The 13,094-nt window shown below is 40.3% G+C and overlaps 1 protein-coding gene across 1 annotated transcript in view; it reads left to right on the top strand.

The window, feature by feature from the left end:
• METTL15 (methyltransferase 15, mitochondrial 12S rRNA N4-cytidine) overlaps nt 1–12,197 on the top strand; it is a 94,928-nt gene extending 82,731 nt beyond the window's left edge. Inside the window, exon 5 of the mRNA XM_063118788.1 lies at nt 11,283–12,197. Coding sequence (XP_062974858.1) covers nt 11,283–11,728 — 446 coding nt within the window. The 3' untranslated portion in view covers nt 11,729–12,197. The remainder of the gene's footprint in view (nt 1–11,282) is intronic.
• The last annotated feature ends 897 nt before the right edge of the window (nt 12,198–13,094 follow it).

Below are 13,094 nucleotides of genomic sequence, written 5' to 3'. Positions count from 1 at the left end.
ATGCCTTCTTCACTTGGTTTCATGTTTATATATGAAGCAAATTCTCTTGAAAACCTTTACCTCAACTTCTCACTCAGAGGTGTATTGGAAAGGCCGATACTACGGTTTTGTACATATTTATTTTTTATTAATTGATATGACAGATTTGTATCCCACCTCTCCAGAATTGTCTGAGGTGGCTTTAAAAAATAGACATAAAAATACTAATAAAAACATTTAAAAACCACAGAGTGACAGATGACAACAGCCCAGTCCAATTCCAACAGTACAAAATTTATTTTGTACTGGACCCACCGTGCCTGGGTCCAGCTCCAGCTGAGAGCCCCCTCCCTCCTGCTACCAACTGTCTCTGCAGAAGCCACCAGTGAGGGAGGAAGCAGCAGCCAGGCACCTCTCCACCGTGCCTGGGTCCAGCTCCAGCTGAGAGCCCCCTCCCTCCTGCTGTCAACTGTCTCTGCAGAGGCCACCAGTGAGGGAGGAAGCAGCAGCCAGGCACCTCTCCACCGTGCCTGGGTCCATCTCCAGCTCAGAGCCTCCTCCCTCCTGCTACCAACTGTCTCTGCAGAGGCCACCAGTGAGGGAGGAAGCAGCAGCCAGGCACCTCTCCACCATGCCTGGGTCCAGCTCCAGCTGAGAGCCCCCTCCCTCCTGCTGTCAACTGTAACTGCTGAACTTTGCAACTAAGATTGTAGTGCCTGAGTTTGCTTTCCTTTTCCACCTCCTCCTCCTCCCTCCCAATCCCCTTTCCTTTTGTGTCATGTCTTTTAGATTGTAAGCCTGTGGGCAGGGACTGTCAAGAAATACTTTTGTAAGCCGCCGTGAGAGCCTTTTTTGGCTGAATGGCGGCATAAAAATCCTTAAATAAAATAAAATAAAATTTATTTATTTATTACACTTATATACCGCTCCCATAGTCATCTGCAATAAAAAATAAAGTTTTTATCTGGCCCTGAAAGACCATGACTGTAGGTGACAGGCATAGAAATGTGGCGAGGCGGCGGGGCAGATTCCAAAACCAGGGTGCCACTTCAAAAAAACCCATTTCCCCGTTGATGCCTGCCTGGCCTCAGCGGGTGGATGAGCTCTGAGAAGGGCTCCACCAGATGACTTTAAAGCACAAGCAGTCTTTGAAAAAAGCTTAGTCCCAAATAAACGGTTTTGTAAGTAATAAAATCATAGAGAGGCAGTGAAACTGTTTTTAAAATGATATGATGCAATTCGTATAACCGATGCCATTCTACAGATGAGCTGGTGCGTTTTAATTTTTGAACCGAGTTAAGCTTCCAACAGGGAAGTCCCTTTAAACAATGCATTGCAGTAGTGAAGCATGGATATAATCATTTGTAAAACCTTGTCTAGGAGGCTCACAGCACCTGGCGCACCAGCCCATTGGTAAAAAGCAGCAAAGAAAGTGCCAGATGTAACAGCATTCCCAAACAGCAACCCTATCAAGAAGAAGCTGAACCCTTCCTCCATTATCAGACAGCTCACAACACATAGGCAGGAATCTCAGTACTGCAGGATCTCCAAGCCTTAAAATTATTATTATTGCGGTTGCTATTTTGTTTTTTGTTTTTGTTTTACCTTTGAGGGGGGGAATATTCACATAACTCATACACCAATAAAATAATTCATATTCATTTGTGAGATGATATAAGGCATTTGATAGTCTCTACTAAAGTACCATAACATACTGGACTACAGAGACAACCTTTTTTCTTGTTCATGAGCCGTAAAATGTCTGCCACAACCTAAGGTATCAGTGTATCAAAGGACATTTGTCTAATTATCCAAAAGAATCTGGACATCTCAATGTGCCTGTTGTAGTCTTCCCTAAAGTATTTCTAATCTTTCATTTAGGTGGCTGGTTTTCCTTGGTACTCAATAGCTTTATATAGTAACTTTATTTTCCTTGCTTTTATTTAGTTTTATGAATTGTTGACAGATCAGAGTGAGATCAACTGAACTTAATGTGGTGGGAATTAAAGTTTAAGGGCCAACAGAGAGTTTAAAATCTTGATTGATAAACCTAGTTTTATCCAGCTCTCTCTAAGTTCATAGACTTTTAATTAACAGTTTGAAATCTGCAATATTGCTTGAGTTCCAGGTATATTAACATTTATTAAGAGATCCTAGACAAAAGGACATAAGCTGCGTCACTGAAACTTATTAAATGTGATTCAGATTCAACAGGAAATTCCTGTAAACAGGTGCCCGCTCAGAATTAATTTTTAAAGCCTGCCACACTCTCTCACACAGGGGACTTGAATGCTGCCCATTCGCAGGCACAGCACGTTGCTAATTTCATTCAGAAGCTTAAAGTTTCAGTGCATTTTAACATGTTAATCTATTAGGTTTTAAAAAGTGTAAGCAACATCAGGGCATCCCAAAACTAAAAAAGATAATTTCTCTCCTTGGGATTTTAAATCATTCATCTTGCCAGAAGCGTGGCATTTTTATGAATGAAATCCATTCTGCATGCTTCCCATACAAATTCGGTTCTATTATTATCTGTAGTAAAGCCTGTTACCAAGCAAGATTTTTCTTCCACTGCCAATGTGATTTTGTTTGTGGAAAGGCCAGAACAAGATGGACTTTTTATGGGGATCCAACAATATTTCTAGATTAGTGGTTAAGAATGAAATATAGGCTGGCCATGTGTCCTCTTTTGCAGAGGAGAGTCCTCTATTTGAATGTGTTCTTTGTTTGAAGGGCATTTCTCTCCAAGTACAGATTAAAGATAAAGAACCTCAAAAAGTGAGAACCTTAAAGTTGCCCATCAGCAATAGTCACAGTCTATCCCACTATAAAATTACATTTATATTTAAATTATAACAGTTCTTTCTAAATTAGCATTTTTATATATAAATCAGCATATGCAAATTTTATACAAATCTGTGCCCTCTTTTTTGGTGATATATAAGTAGTCACCCTATTCCTGACTGAATTTACCCAGTTAGAACTGAGATTAGAGGGAAAGCCACCACTAAGGGCACAATCCTATGCATGTTTAAACGAAAACAAATCCTTCATCTCGCAGATGCTGGGAGTTGTACAACTTTTTTTCTGTCCAAACATGCATAGGATAATTTCCTAAATAATTTCTATTGTGTGTTTTTTCCTGGCTGACTCCAGCAAAGTTAAGCATAGCTATTTATTTAAAAGAATTATACCCTGCCTTTCCTAAAAAATAGTTGAAGGAGTTTAACAACATCACTATTAAACAATAACACTTTTAATATATTTTTTTACAAAACCTAAACATCATAAAACAGAGGTAAAACAAACTATAAAACCAAAAAGTGGCAGGATTACAATTGGTACCTCATTGCAGTAGTTTGAAGACATCTCTGCCAGCTATTTATAGGGCCGGGGACCTTCTTAAAAGAAAGGTCTTTGTTATCCTTCAAAATATCCTAAGGGAAGGGGATAAGATGCATTTCACTTAGGAGGGAATTCCAGCACATTGGTTCAGGCCCTCTCCCTGGTCACAGACAGACAGACTTCAGAGATAGGGAGGTCCTAATAGGCAGATTTGTACAGGAAAAAGTGTCCTTTAAATCCCTGTAGCATCTATCCTAATGGTTTCATGTATACATTAAACAACATGAAGAACAAGATGAAACCTTGAGGAAAGCCACAGCCAAAGGCATTGAGCAGGAGTCCCCAGCATCACCTTCTGGAATCATAGTAACTGAATAATAGTAACCCTGTGCCTCTAAATCCCATCCCTGTCAGACATTCCAGAAGGATACTATGGCTTGATGATATCAAAAACTGCTAAAAGGTACCCTGTCCAGTTCTCAGCTTAGGTTGTCAATCAGACTAGTGCTGTTTCTGTTCTAATACTAGGCCTAAAAGTAGTTCAAAATGGATCTAAATAATCCATATCACCCATAAAAACCTAAATTCGAAGCTGCCACATGGTTGAGCACCTCACCCAGGAGTAGAACTTTTGAGAAGTGCTGGTAATTTTCAATTCCATGGGATTCCCCACAACCTTAAAACAGGCGGTCAGTCAACTTCTGAGAAAGTCCTCTCATAATAATAATAATAATAATAATAATAATAATAATAATAATAATAATAATTTGTTACCCGCCACCCCGCCTCGATCCAGAGGGAGCGGCAGGTAACAAATTATTGTTGTTGTTGTTGTTATTGGACTTCCTCAGAAGTTGCCTGACCGCCTGTTTTAAGGTTGTGGGGACCACATTATCTCGCAAGAAAAGTTTAAGCCTCCTATCTCTCAGTCTGCCAATCTACCTCTGGCTGTTCATAAAAGCCAGAAAGGACAAGGATCGAGCTCACCCCTCTAACAATTCTGACAAGTCTTCAGGCTACACAACAAAAGTTGTGTAGCTTGAAGTTGTATCCAACAAAAGTAGACAAACAGGTGCCAAAGGTACTGGCCTGGCCTTAACTGTTAGAATGAATGCAAGCAACTATATATACAAAGGTGCCTAGCAACTTGGTCATAGTGATCCACTGCATTATCAATTTCTTCTTGTGGCCTCAGATGCAGCAGCCCTCTCACCACCCAGAGAAGTTCTGTGGGACAACTGAGCAGACACAATGATAATGGAAGAGTAAGATTTCTTTGGTATTATCACTGCCACTGAAAGGACTCTAAAACAAGCTGTAGGTGTTCTTAGAATCATAGAATCATAGAATGAGTTGGAAGGGTCCTACAAGGCCATCGAGTCCAACCCCCTGCTCAATGCAGGAATCCACCCTTGATCAGATCTAAAACAAATTTTCTGCCACCATCACTTACTTACTTATTAGAATAATGTAGGTTTCACTTTCCCACTTATCAAAGAAGTGCTTAAGACGGCCATTGTAGCTGTCATCCCTGCTTGAATCATCGCCACTACGGGACAAGCTTGCCTTGACTAGCAGGGAGAAGTTATTCAGGAACCACCATTTGCAGAAGGGCTATTCTGGATTCAAGCTATAGATTATGTCCTTTCTCTTTAGGTAGTTTATCTGTCATTTAACTTGTCGGTTCCATAATTTTAATTTAAGTTTGTTTCAGGAAGATAAGTTTCCATAGTTGTATCCCTGCTGGGGGCTGATAGTAATCCAGGCTGCCCCAAAGGGGATGATGTTCAGCAACTCCAGTCCTAAGGGACTTGCCAAGCTAGTCAGAAGACATAAGAGCCTTGATAGATTTGACCCAAGGGAACATCTAGGCCATCGTCCTGTTTAAAAGAGTAGCCAGTAGAGGTGTTGCTGTGTACCAAAAATCTGAGGGTCCAATGGTGCTTTGACGGAGTTCCGAACTTTCAGTGCAGTTACGGGATGTTTTTAAAACTGTCGGATACCCACGGTGCAGAGCAAAGGTCATTCAGAGCTCCGTTCCATTTGTGGATAACTGCTCTATTGTATTCTATTGCAATTAACAAAAATGCTTACATCTCCGTCATTTTTAAAGATAATGCCATAAAACTTGGTAAGATGATAGATCTTAAGGAGGGCTTTAGACATGCCAAGTTTGAAATAGTTCCCTTCATCCCTTGATTTATAGGGATTTTTTTTATATAATTCCCCTCAAACCATACTTCCCCCAATACACAAACACACACACACACACACAAAACCTGATTCTGCGTTAATTCACTCCTGTGTATTTATGGAGGGAGCTTTTATCCTTTACTTTGCTGATGCACAGTTGTGAATCTCCAGTTTATAAAAATAGAGATCTGCTGCATTCCCTGACCATTTGCTCTAATGGAGTGAAGTGTGTGTGTGTGTGTGTGTGTGTGTGTGTGTGTGTGTGTGTGCTCTCCCTATGAAAGCACCCCCACCCCAATTGGAGTGGTTATCCAAGAACGGAACGGAGCTCCATTGGATAATCCAACGAAGTGGAGCAAGGGGAGCCACTCTGAAATCAGAGCAGAGAACACAAAGCCTACAAAAGCAGTGCATAAAGGCAACATCCGTCCTCTGTCCCTTGGCAACTGGTATTTAGAGGCTCATTGCCTCTGAAAATGGAGGTTCTCTTTTGCTGTTGTAGATAATATCCATAAATCTGTCTAGCCACAAGGCCTGGTGGTGACCACCACATCTTGTGGCAGCGAACTGTATATAATTTAATTCCGTAAATTAACCATGGGCGTCGTTCCCTGAGGGCCTTCTGGTTGAATGTAGCAGACATTTTAGTGTCCTTCACGCTGAAGGAAACTTTGACACTGTTTGAGCACTGGTTGGGCAGTGTCAAAGGCCAGTTAGATTCTTTGTGATGTGACACTTTGGAAAGAAGAGATGGATACTAAGCTTCTTAACACATCCTTCCTAATGGTTCAAAACTCTCCTTCCTGTATCAGACTTAAAACACTCTAGATGTGGTACCCCTTCCACCACACCTTGTTTTAGTGCCTCATAAAAGCATGGCTTCTTAGGCCCTTTCTACACATAAGGGTTATCCCAGGAAAATGGAGGGATCATCCCTGCCTGCTCCCAGGATCCCCTGTGTGGCATTTGGATGCACAGGAACGATCCTGGGATATAGGGCTGGTGTAGACATGCCCCTATACTTCCTGTATGTGTGCTCACAGTCATTCCTGTCTGGCTCACATACTCCATCTGTTTCTCAATGGTATCCTCACAGGAGCACACCTGTCTGCCGAATTCACTCTCAGATAAGGGCTTGGATGAGGTCTAGCCTAGGCCTTTGGGAAACAGGAAATATCTTGCCATAAGATTTCTTAAATGCTCAAGTCCCTTCAGATTTCTGACAACTCCAATTCTGAATCAGAGTTGGAACAGCTAGGTCAGAACACAGGAGAGGTACTTCCCCCAGAGCCCCAAGTTGCTGGGAGAGATAATTCCCAAATTCTTGACAAACAGATGGCCACTTTACGCATCCACCATGAGAACTCAAAAGTTTCTGAGGAGGAGACGAAAGAGGAGCACAGCTTGAGAGATGCTAGAGGACGTTGCAAGGCGAAGCGGGCAGAGTTAGGGACGGGGACAAGACACTCTGCCAGGATAGCCACTCTTAGAAGCCAGGGTAGAAGGGAGCTGGCTTAAGCGAGGGGCATTTCTGTGAGGCAAGTTTGACCTTGGGTGTTCACTACACTACATAGATTGTTTTCCCTAACAGAGATCTTAGATTAGTCGTCCAGAGCCTAGGGCAGCCTGAGAACTTCCTTGAATCTGCATTGTAGAAAGGCTTGCCTTTAGCTTAATAAAACCATAATTGCTGGAAGCTTTGAGTCTCCGTGTTGTTGATTGCAAAAGGGGAGGACAGCCAACTCTGACAAATGTATTGCAAATGCAGGGGGGTGGATAGTTCCTTGGCTAGTTTTCCTGAAGAGGGAATGCCCAGTCCTATTGCTAAATTCAGAGGTATTCCTGGATGTGTCCATTTTTATTCATCAAATATGCGTAGCCACATTTAGAAGACAACCTATACTGTTCTAGTGTTCTCATCTGAAAAATAATATAATAAAGCTGGAAAAGAAACTGAAAAGAACACCATAATTAACCAGAGATTTCAGTACTTTCCCTATGAGGAAAAGCCAAAGGATTTGGAGCCTTTTCTTTTTTAATAAAAGTCAAGGAGAGGATGAGGAATGGTGCGGCACACTTCATGCACACACAGAAGTGTGTATAATGTATCAGATAATCCTGAATAGCCAGGTTTTAAGCATGTGGTTCATTTGAGAACACCCCAATAGTATTGACTGCATTGATACTGTTTATAGTTACTTGCGCATTTCTGAAAACTGTTCACTTTGCTTACCACAGTGATCTTTAAATTATACATGGAAGAATCACTTTTCCCCCTTTGGTATAAGCTTCAGTCAGCATTAAACTAAGGGACTTGACTTTCAAATGAAAGTATATTTTTAGATTTATTAAGCAGAAAGAGAAATACACCTTGCTATGTGATTTTTATTTTAGATCTCTTTGATTCATTTAGGCTATAGCCTTCTATGCTCAGTTTGCTGAATTTTCCCTTTGTCTGTTTCTTTATTCCTTCCAGGTATAGGAAATGAAAGACTAAATGCCACAAATACATTCAGTGATAATAAACAATGTGTTAACAAAAAGTTCCTAGCTGATTCTTTCATTTGGTGCTTCTTTCATTTGTAGGCAAGTGGGAAATGACAATATGTGCTTTCATGTAAATGCGTAGGCTCTATGTTCTGTAGAGTCAAGGGGACAGGGAGGAGGGCCTGGAAAGGAAGCATAATTGAAGATCCATCAGTCCCTTGATTTCAAAGGGATGTGGCTGTTATGCCAAGAAAGAAGAAACCAATCCATCTATTTGTACAGATGAGGTTTATATACTCTGCTGAATAACAGCTACCATCTTGGGTGAATACATATAATCTAATGCATGGATCAGGGGACATCATTTTATAGTTCATTTAACTAATTCAAAAACTACTTCATTGTCATGATTATCATGGAAAATTACTTCTGCATGGTTGGGGCTTCTTGCAACTGCATTAATGTTTGTGTCTACTCCCCTTATGGGTCAGCTAGGTCGTATGTTAAGCATCCATGTTATTGCCATGCTGGATCCAAAGATATTCAGCACTGGTGTGGATTGCTTAACATGTGATGCAGCTGAAGCAGATTCAAATGTTACAGCAACTACATAGAGCAGCAACCATGTGGAAATGATTTTAGCAACAGACCCCAGACTATTGTGGTAGTATTTTGAAATAACCTTGGAATGTTACAGAGATCACTGAAAAGTAGAAGTACTTGTAAATGTCTTCTCTTATATCTAAAAATGGCATCTCTATATTGAGCCACTAGTACACTATTCCAATAGAACAACTTAGATTTGAGCATGCTCCATGTGCTTGAGTTTTTAATAAATATGATATGTGAGTCTTAAATATTGCAGAAAGATGGCAAGCAGATTTTGAAAATGTTATCACACTTACCAGTTGAAATATAAATAATGCCAATGCCTGATTTTTGTAATGGAATTATGATGGGACGGAAATGATAATTTAAAGAAGTGTGGTAGTACCTGAAGAAATCATTTTCTATGCTAACAAAACATCTATTTATATTATTTTTCTTATGAATAGACTGTTGTTTCTTCTATATAGCAATTAATATCCATATTCATATAGAAACACAACTTTAGTATCTAAACATGATTTATGAATGAATAAATATACATCAGCAGGCAGTGGTTCTCATCCAAGTTTATGCAATGTCAGTTGATAGTTATTTAGAAATAAAATAACTCTTTGTAAAGAAGTCCACTGGAGAGATCACCATTTTAATCACATGGTCTGATTCACTGTGAGCCATCACTTGCATTCTCAGATTTCCTTCTAGACTGAAAACAATGCACTTAAAAAGATCCAGTGTCTCGGCGTTGTGCATTCATATTTACTTGCTGGACTATGATTGCATGTGCGGAAACAAAAACCACTGAAAAATACCTTGAAAGTGCCAATATTCACCTCCAAAAGATGTTTGCCACTTTCAAAGCTGAAAATGTTGGCTATCTTCTGGGTATGGGCCCAGAGCCTTACATGCTGCTGCTCATGACATTTTTGATGTGGGCTAATGTCTTATGTAGCAACTTTGTATATGGTGAGTTAAAATGTTTGAAGATATAATCTTAACCATGTATTGGGGTTTTGTATACTGAAAAAATACTAAATTTGATCCACTGACTGCTTAGAGCTGGGGGGGGGGGTGTGCTGCTTGGGGGGCGGTGTGCTGCTTGGGTGGTGTGTGTGGTTTTTGTCGGGTTTTGTGGGGGGGTTGGTGAATGTGTGATATGAGCGGGTGTTTTGCCTTGTGTGTGTCTCTGTATATCACTACTTTACTTTCTGTGGAATGGATATTGTTGCGCTTTGTACAAGTAAAGAATAGTTTTGTGTTTTGGAGCTCCAATTCCAACTCTGCTTATATTTAAGTTCTTGGGCAAGCTACTTTTCTTTTAACTTCATCAGGGAAATGTATTCTTTTGGTGACTCACAGCAGCTATTTTGTGAGAGCTCCCACTGGTCCAAAAAGGTTGAGGACCTGTGTTCTAGAGTCTAGTAGACCATACTAATATAGCTGGCTTTTTAAAACCCTGCAACTAGCAACATAGGGAGTGTCTGAGTTTGCCTTGTCCACTTAGGAGTTACAAAAGGCAAGAATTACACATTTTCTGCATTTGAATGTAGACTTTTACTAGTAATACTTCACATTTTGGGGTGGAAGGTAAACATATGCCAACTTGCAGACCTTTGATGAATGCCCAAGTTTCATCCTCCATTCTCATTATTTGCTAGTAAAGGATGACATTTCAAGCAGCAGGGTGTAATGTCTGTCCACCAGATAGACTTGTGACTAATTGTGTCAGCCTGCCATTTTAAGCAGCATGTTGATGGGACAAAAATAAAACCAAAAGAAATGTCATGGAGAGCAATGTGGGTGGATCAATGTGGTGTAGTGACTAGAGTGTTGGAGCTGGACTTGGGAGATCTGGGTTCTAGTCCCCAGTTGATCATGAAAATTAGTGGGTGATTTTGGGCCAGTCACAGAATCTCAGCCCAACCTACATCACAGGGTTGTTGTGAGGATAAAATGGAGAGGAAGAGGATCACGTTAGCCACCTTGGGTTCCTTGGAGGATAAAAGGTGGGATAAAAAGCAATAAAATGAAATGAAAATGACTTAGGTTTTCATGGCTGGGGGCACCTAAGTAAATTCTGCCTTCCCTCCTGCAGCAGTTAGTGACTGTAATTCCTATTTCATGGTGCCTTCCTAGGATGGCAGATAAAGCAGGTAAGGCAGGTGAATGACCTGATAATTGCAGCCTTCAATCAATAGGGGGGTGGGTGGGTGGAGAATTAATCAGGTCCTTCTAACCCAAGTGTGCTTAAAAATAACATTTGGGTAGCTATGATTATATAATGATACTGATTTGTTGGAATAAATATGCTCACTATGTCTGATGATGATATATGCAAAGAAGAGTTTGAAAATGATTCTTCACATTGACCCAGCAAAATGCAATTTTTGTTGATCAGAAATGAGGATGAAATTTTGCATTTGGTTTGATTAACCAGGAGATTCAGAAATACTTGTCACTACTTTCTGATCACTGGCCTTCTAAAATGTTGACAACTATCATTACACATCAGCAGTCACAAAGTTCCTGACATTTACTGGAATTAGTAGTAAATACAAAGATAGTAACAAAGGGCAATTTCTGAGTGTATGACTGCCAAGGGAGTAATATTCTCTCTCTCTCTCTCTCTCTCTCTCTCTCTCTCTCTCTCTCTCTCTCTCTCTCAATAACAGGAGCTTTCCCTGAAACAGCTTTGTATGCTCGAAAAGACTTGCTTCACAGACCAACGCATGTTGCAACCAAAACTTTCCAAGCCTTGCGTATCTTTGTCAACAATGAGCTGCATGAACTCTATGCAGGATTAAAGGCAGCTGAAAAGTTTCTAAAACCTGGGGGGCGATTTGTTGCTCTTTCTTTCCATTCATTAGAGGATCGTATCATCAAACGATTTCTTCTTGGAAGAGATATGTCAGAAAAGTTCAATCTCAGTATAAGGCAGAGGATCAGGCAAGTAGGAAAAAATTCTCCAGAAGATGAGGAAGAGGACGAATTGTCTAGTGGGAATGCTAACTCAAGATGGACGGCTATACAAAAGAAAGTGCTTACTCCCCAGGCAAAGGATATTGAAAGCAATCCAAGAGGGCGCTCAGCAAAGCTAAGAGGAGCTATCAAGTTGTGAATGATTGCTTTGGTCTATCTTACAATACCGTTATATATTCACCATAAAAGATGATGAAGACACAGACATGGTTACATTAAAAAACATACCTTGGCTATGCACTGCTACATTTTATTTTGAATTAAGCTAGAATTCTGAAGAATACCACATGGTAACAAAAGCCTTCAAAAAGGATGCAACAAATATACTTTGCATTGCTACAGGACAATGTTCTTCGCATATGCTGATTAAAGGACAAGAGTCAATTTTGTTAGTTTTCTCAGTTGTACATTATTGACTTTATTCCAGCAGTGTTCACAAATACTTAAAATATGTGATTCATAAAAAACACTACACATTTTTCCTCTGCCATGCATGCAAATGCAGAGTGGTAGTAAAAATTCAGATTTTTGAGTTAAAGTAATAGCCTCCTTCCCATGCAAGACAAGACAGATTCATTGTATCTATCATGTATTTAAAAACAAACAAAACCCACCCTGCGTATAAGTGACCAATTAGGAGATTTTGCACCTCACCCCAGGCTTTTGGGTTACATAAAAATATACATGATTTTATTACTTTATTGTTTTGTTTTGTAAGCCTCGTGTGGCGCAGAGCGGTAAAGCAGCAGTTTCTGCAGCTGAAACTCTCCCCACGGCCTGAGTTCGATCCCAGCGGAAGCTGGTTTCAGGCAGCCGCCTCAGGTCGACTCAGCCTTCCATCCTCCCGAGGTCGGTAAAATGAGTAACCAGTTAGCTGGGGGAAAGGGAATAACGGCCGGGGAAGGCAACGGCAAACCACCCCACTATAAGGCCTGCCAAGAAAACATCAGCGAAAGCTGGCGTCCCTCCAAGAGTCAGTAATGACTCAGTGCTTGCACGAGAGGTTCCTTTCCTTTCCTTTCCTTTTGTTTTGTACTTTCATTTTAGGTATGATGGGTATATTCAGTTATTTCCCTCCTCCCCAACCCTCAACATTCCGAGCATCACGTTAAGATTCATTATAGAATAAAAATTATTTAAAAATATAAGGAAATTGAATTTTCTTAAAAAAGGAAATTCCATTCCACCAACCACAATAGAAAGAGAATAAGAAAACCTCAATCTTTAAAATATGGAGTTAAAGTCTTTCTACAAATGATGGGCACAAAAGGTTTCCCACATATGTTTCCATGTTTCCAAGTTTTTTGTTGTTTTTTTCCTGTTAATTGCTCTTTCTCCCTTAATCTGTAACCAGTCTTCCTGAAATATTTTTTTTCTGGCACATGCAATTTTCAGGAAGATTTGTGAAACCCTTTTAATTTTATTAAGGTTAGAACAACCTACCTCCCCCCCCCACCGGCCGATTTCCATTTAACCTTACGGAACCCTTATTTTACTGATCCCCT

This window comes from Elgaria multicarinata, chromosome 2 (genome assembly GCF_023053635.1).
Source record: "Elgaria multicarinata webbii isolate HBS135686 ecotype San Diego chromosome 2, rElgMul1.1.pri, whole genome shotgun sequence".
Lineage (NCBI taxonomy): Eukaryota > Metazoa > Chordata > Lepidosauria > Squamata > Anguidae > Elgaria > Elgaria multicarinata.
Note: the sequence above shows the minus strand (reverse complement) of the source record. Positions and strands in the feature narration are given on the sequence as shown.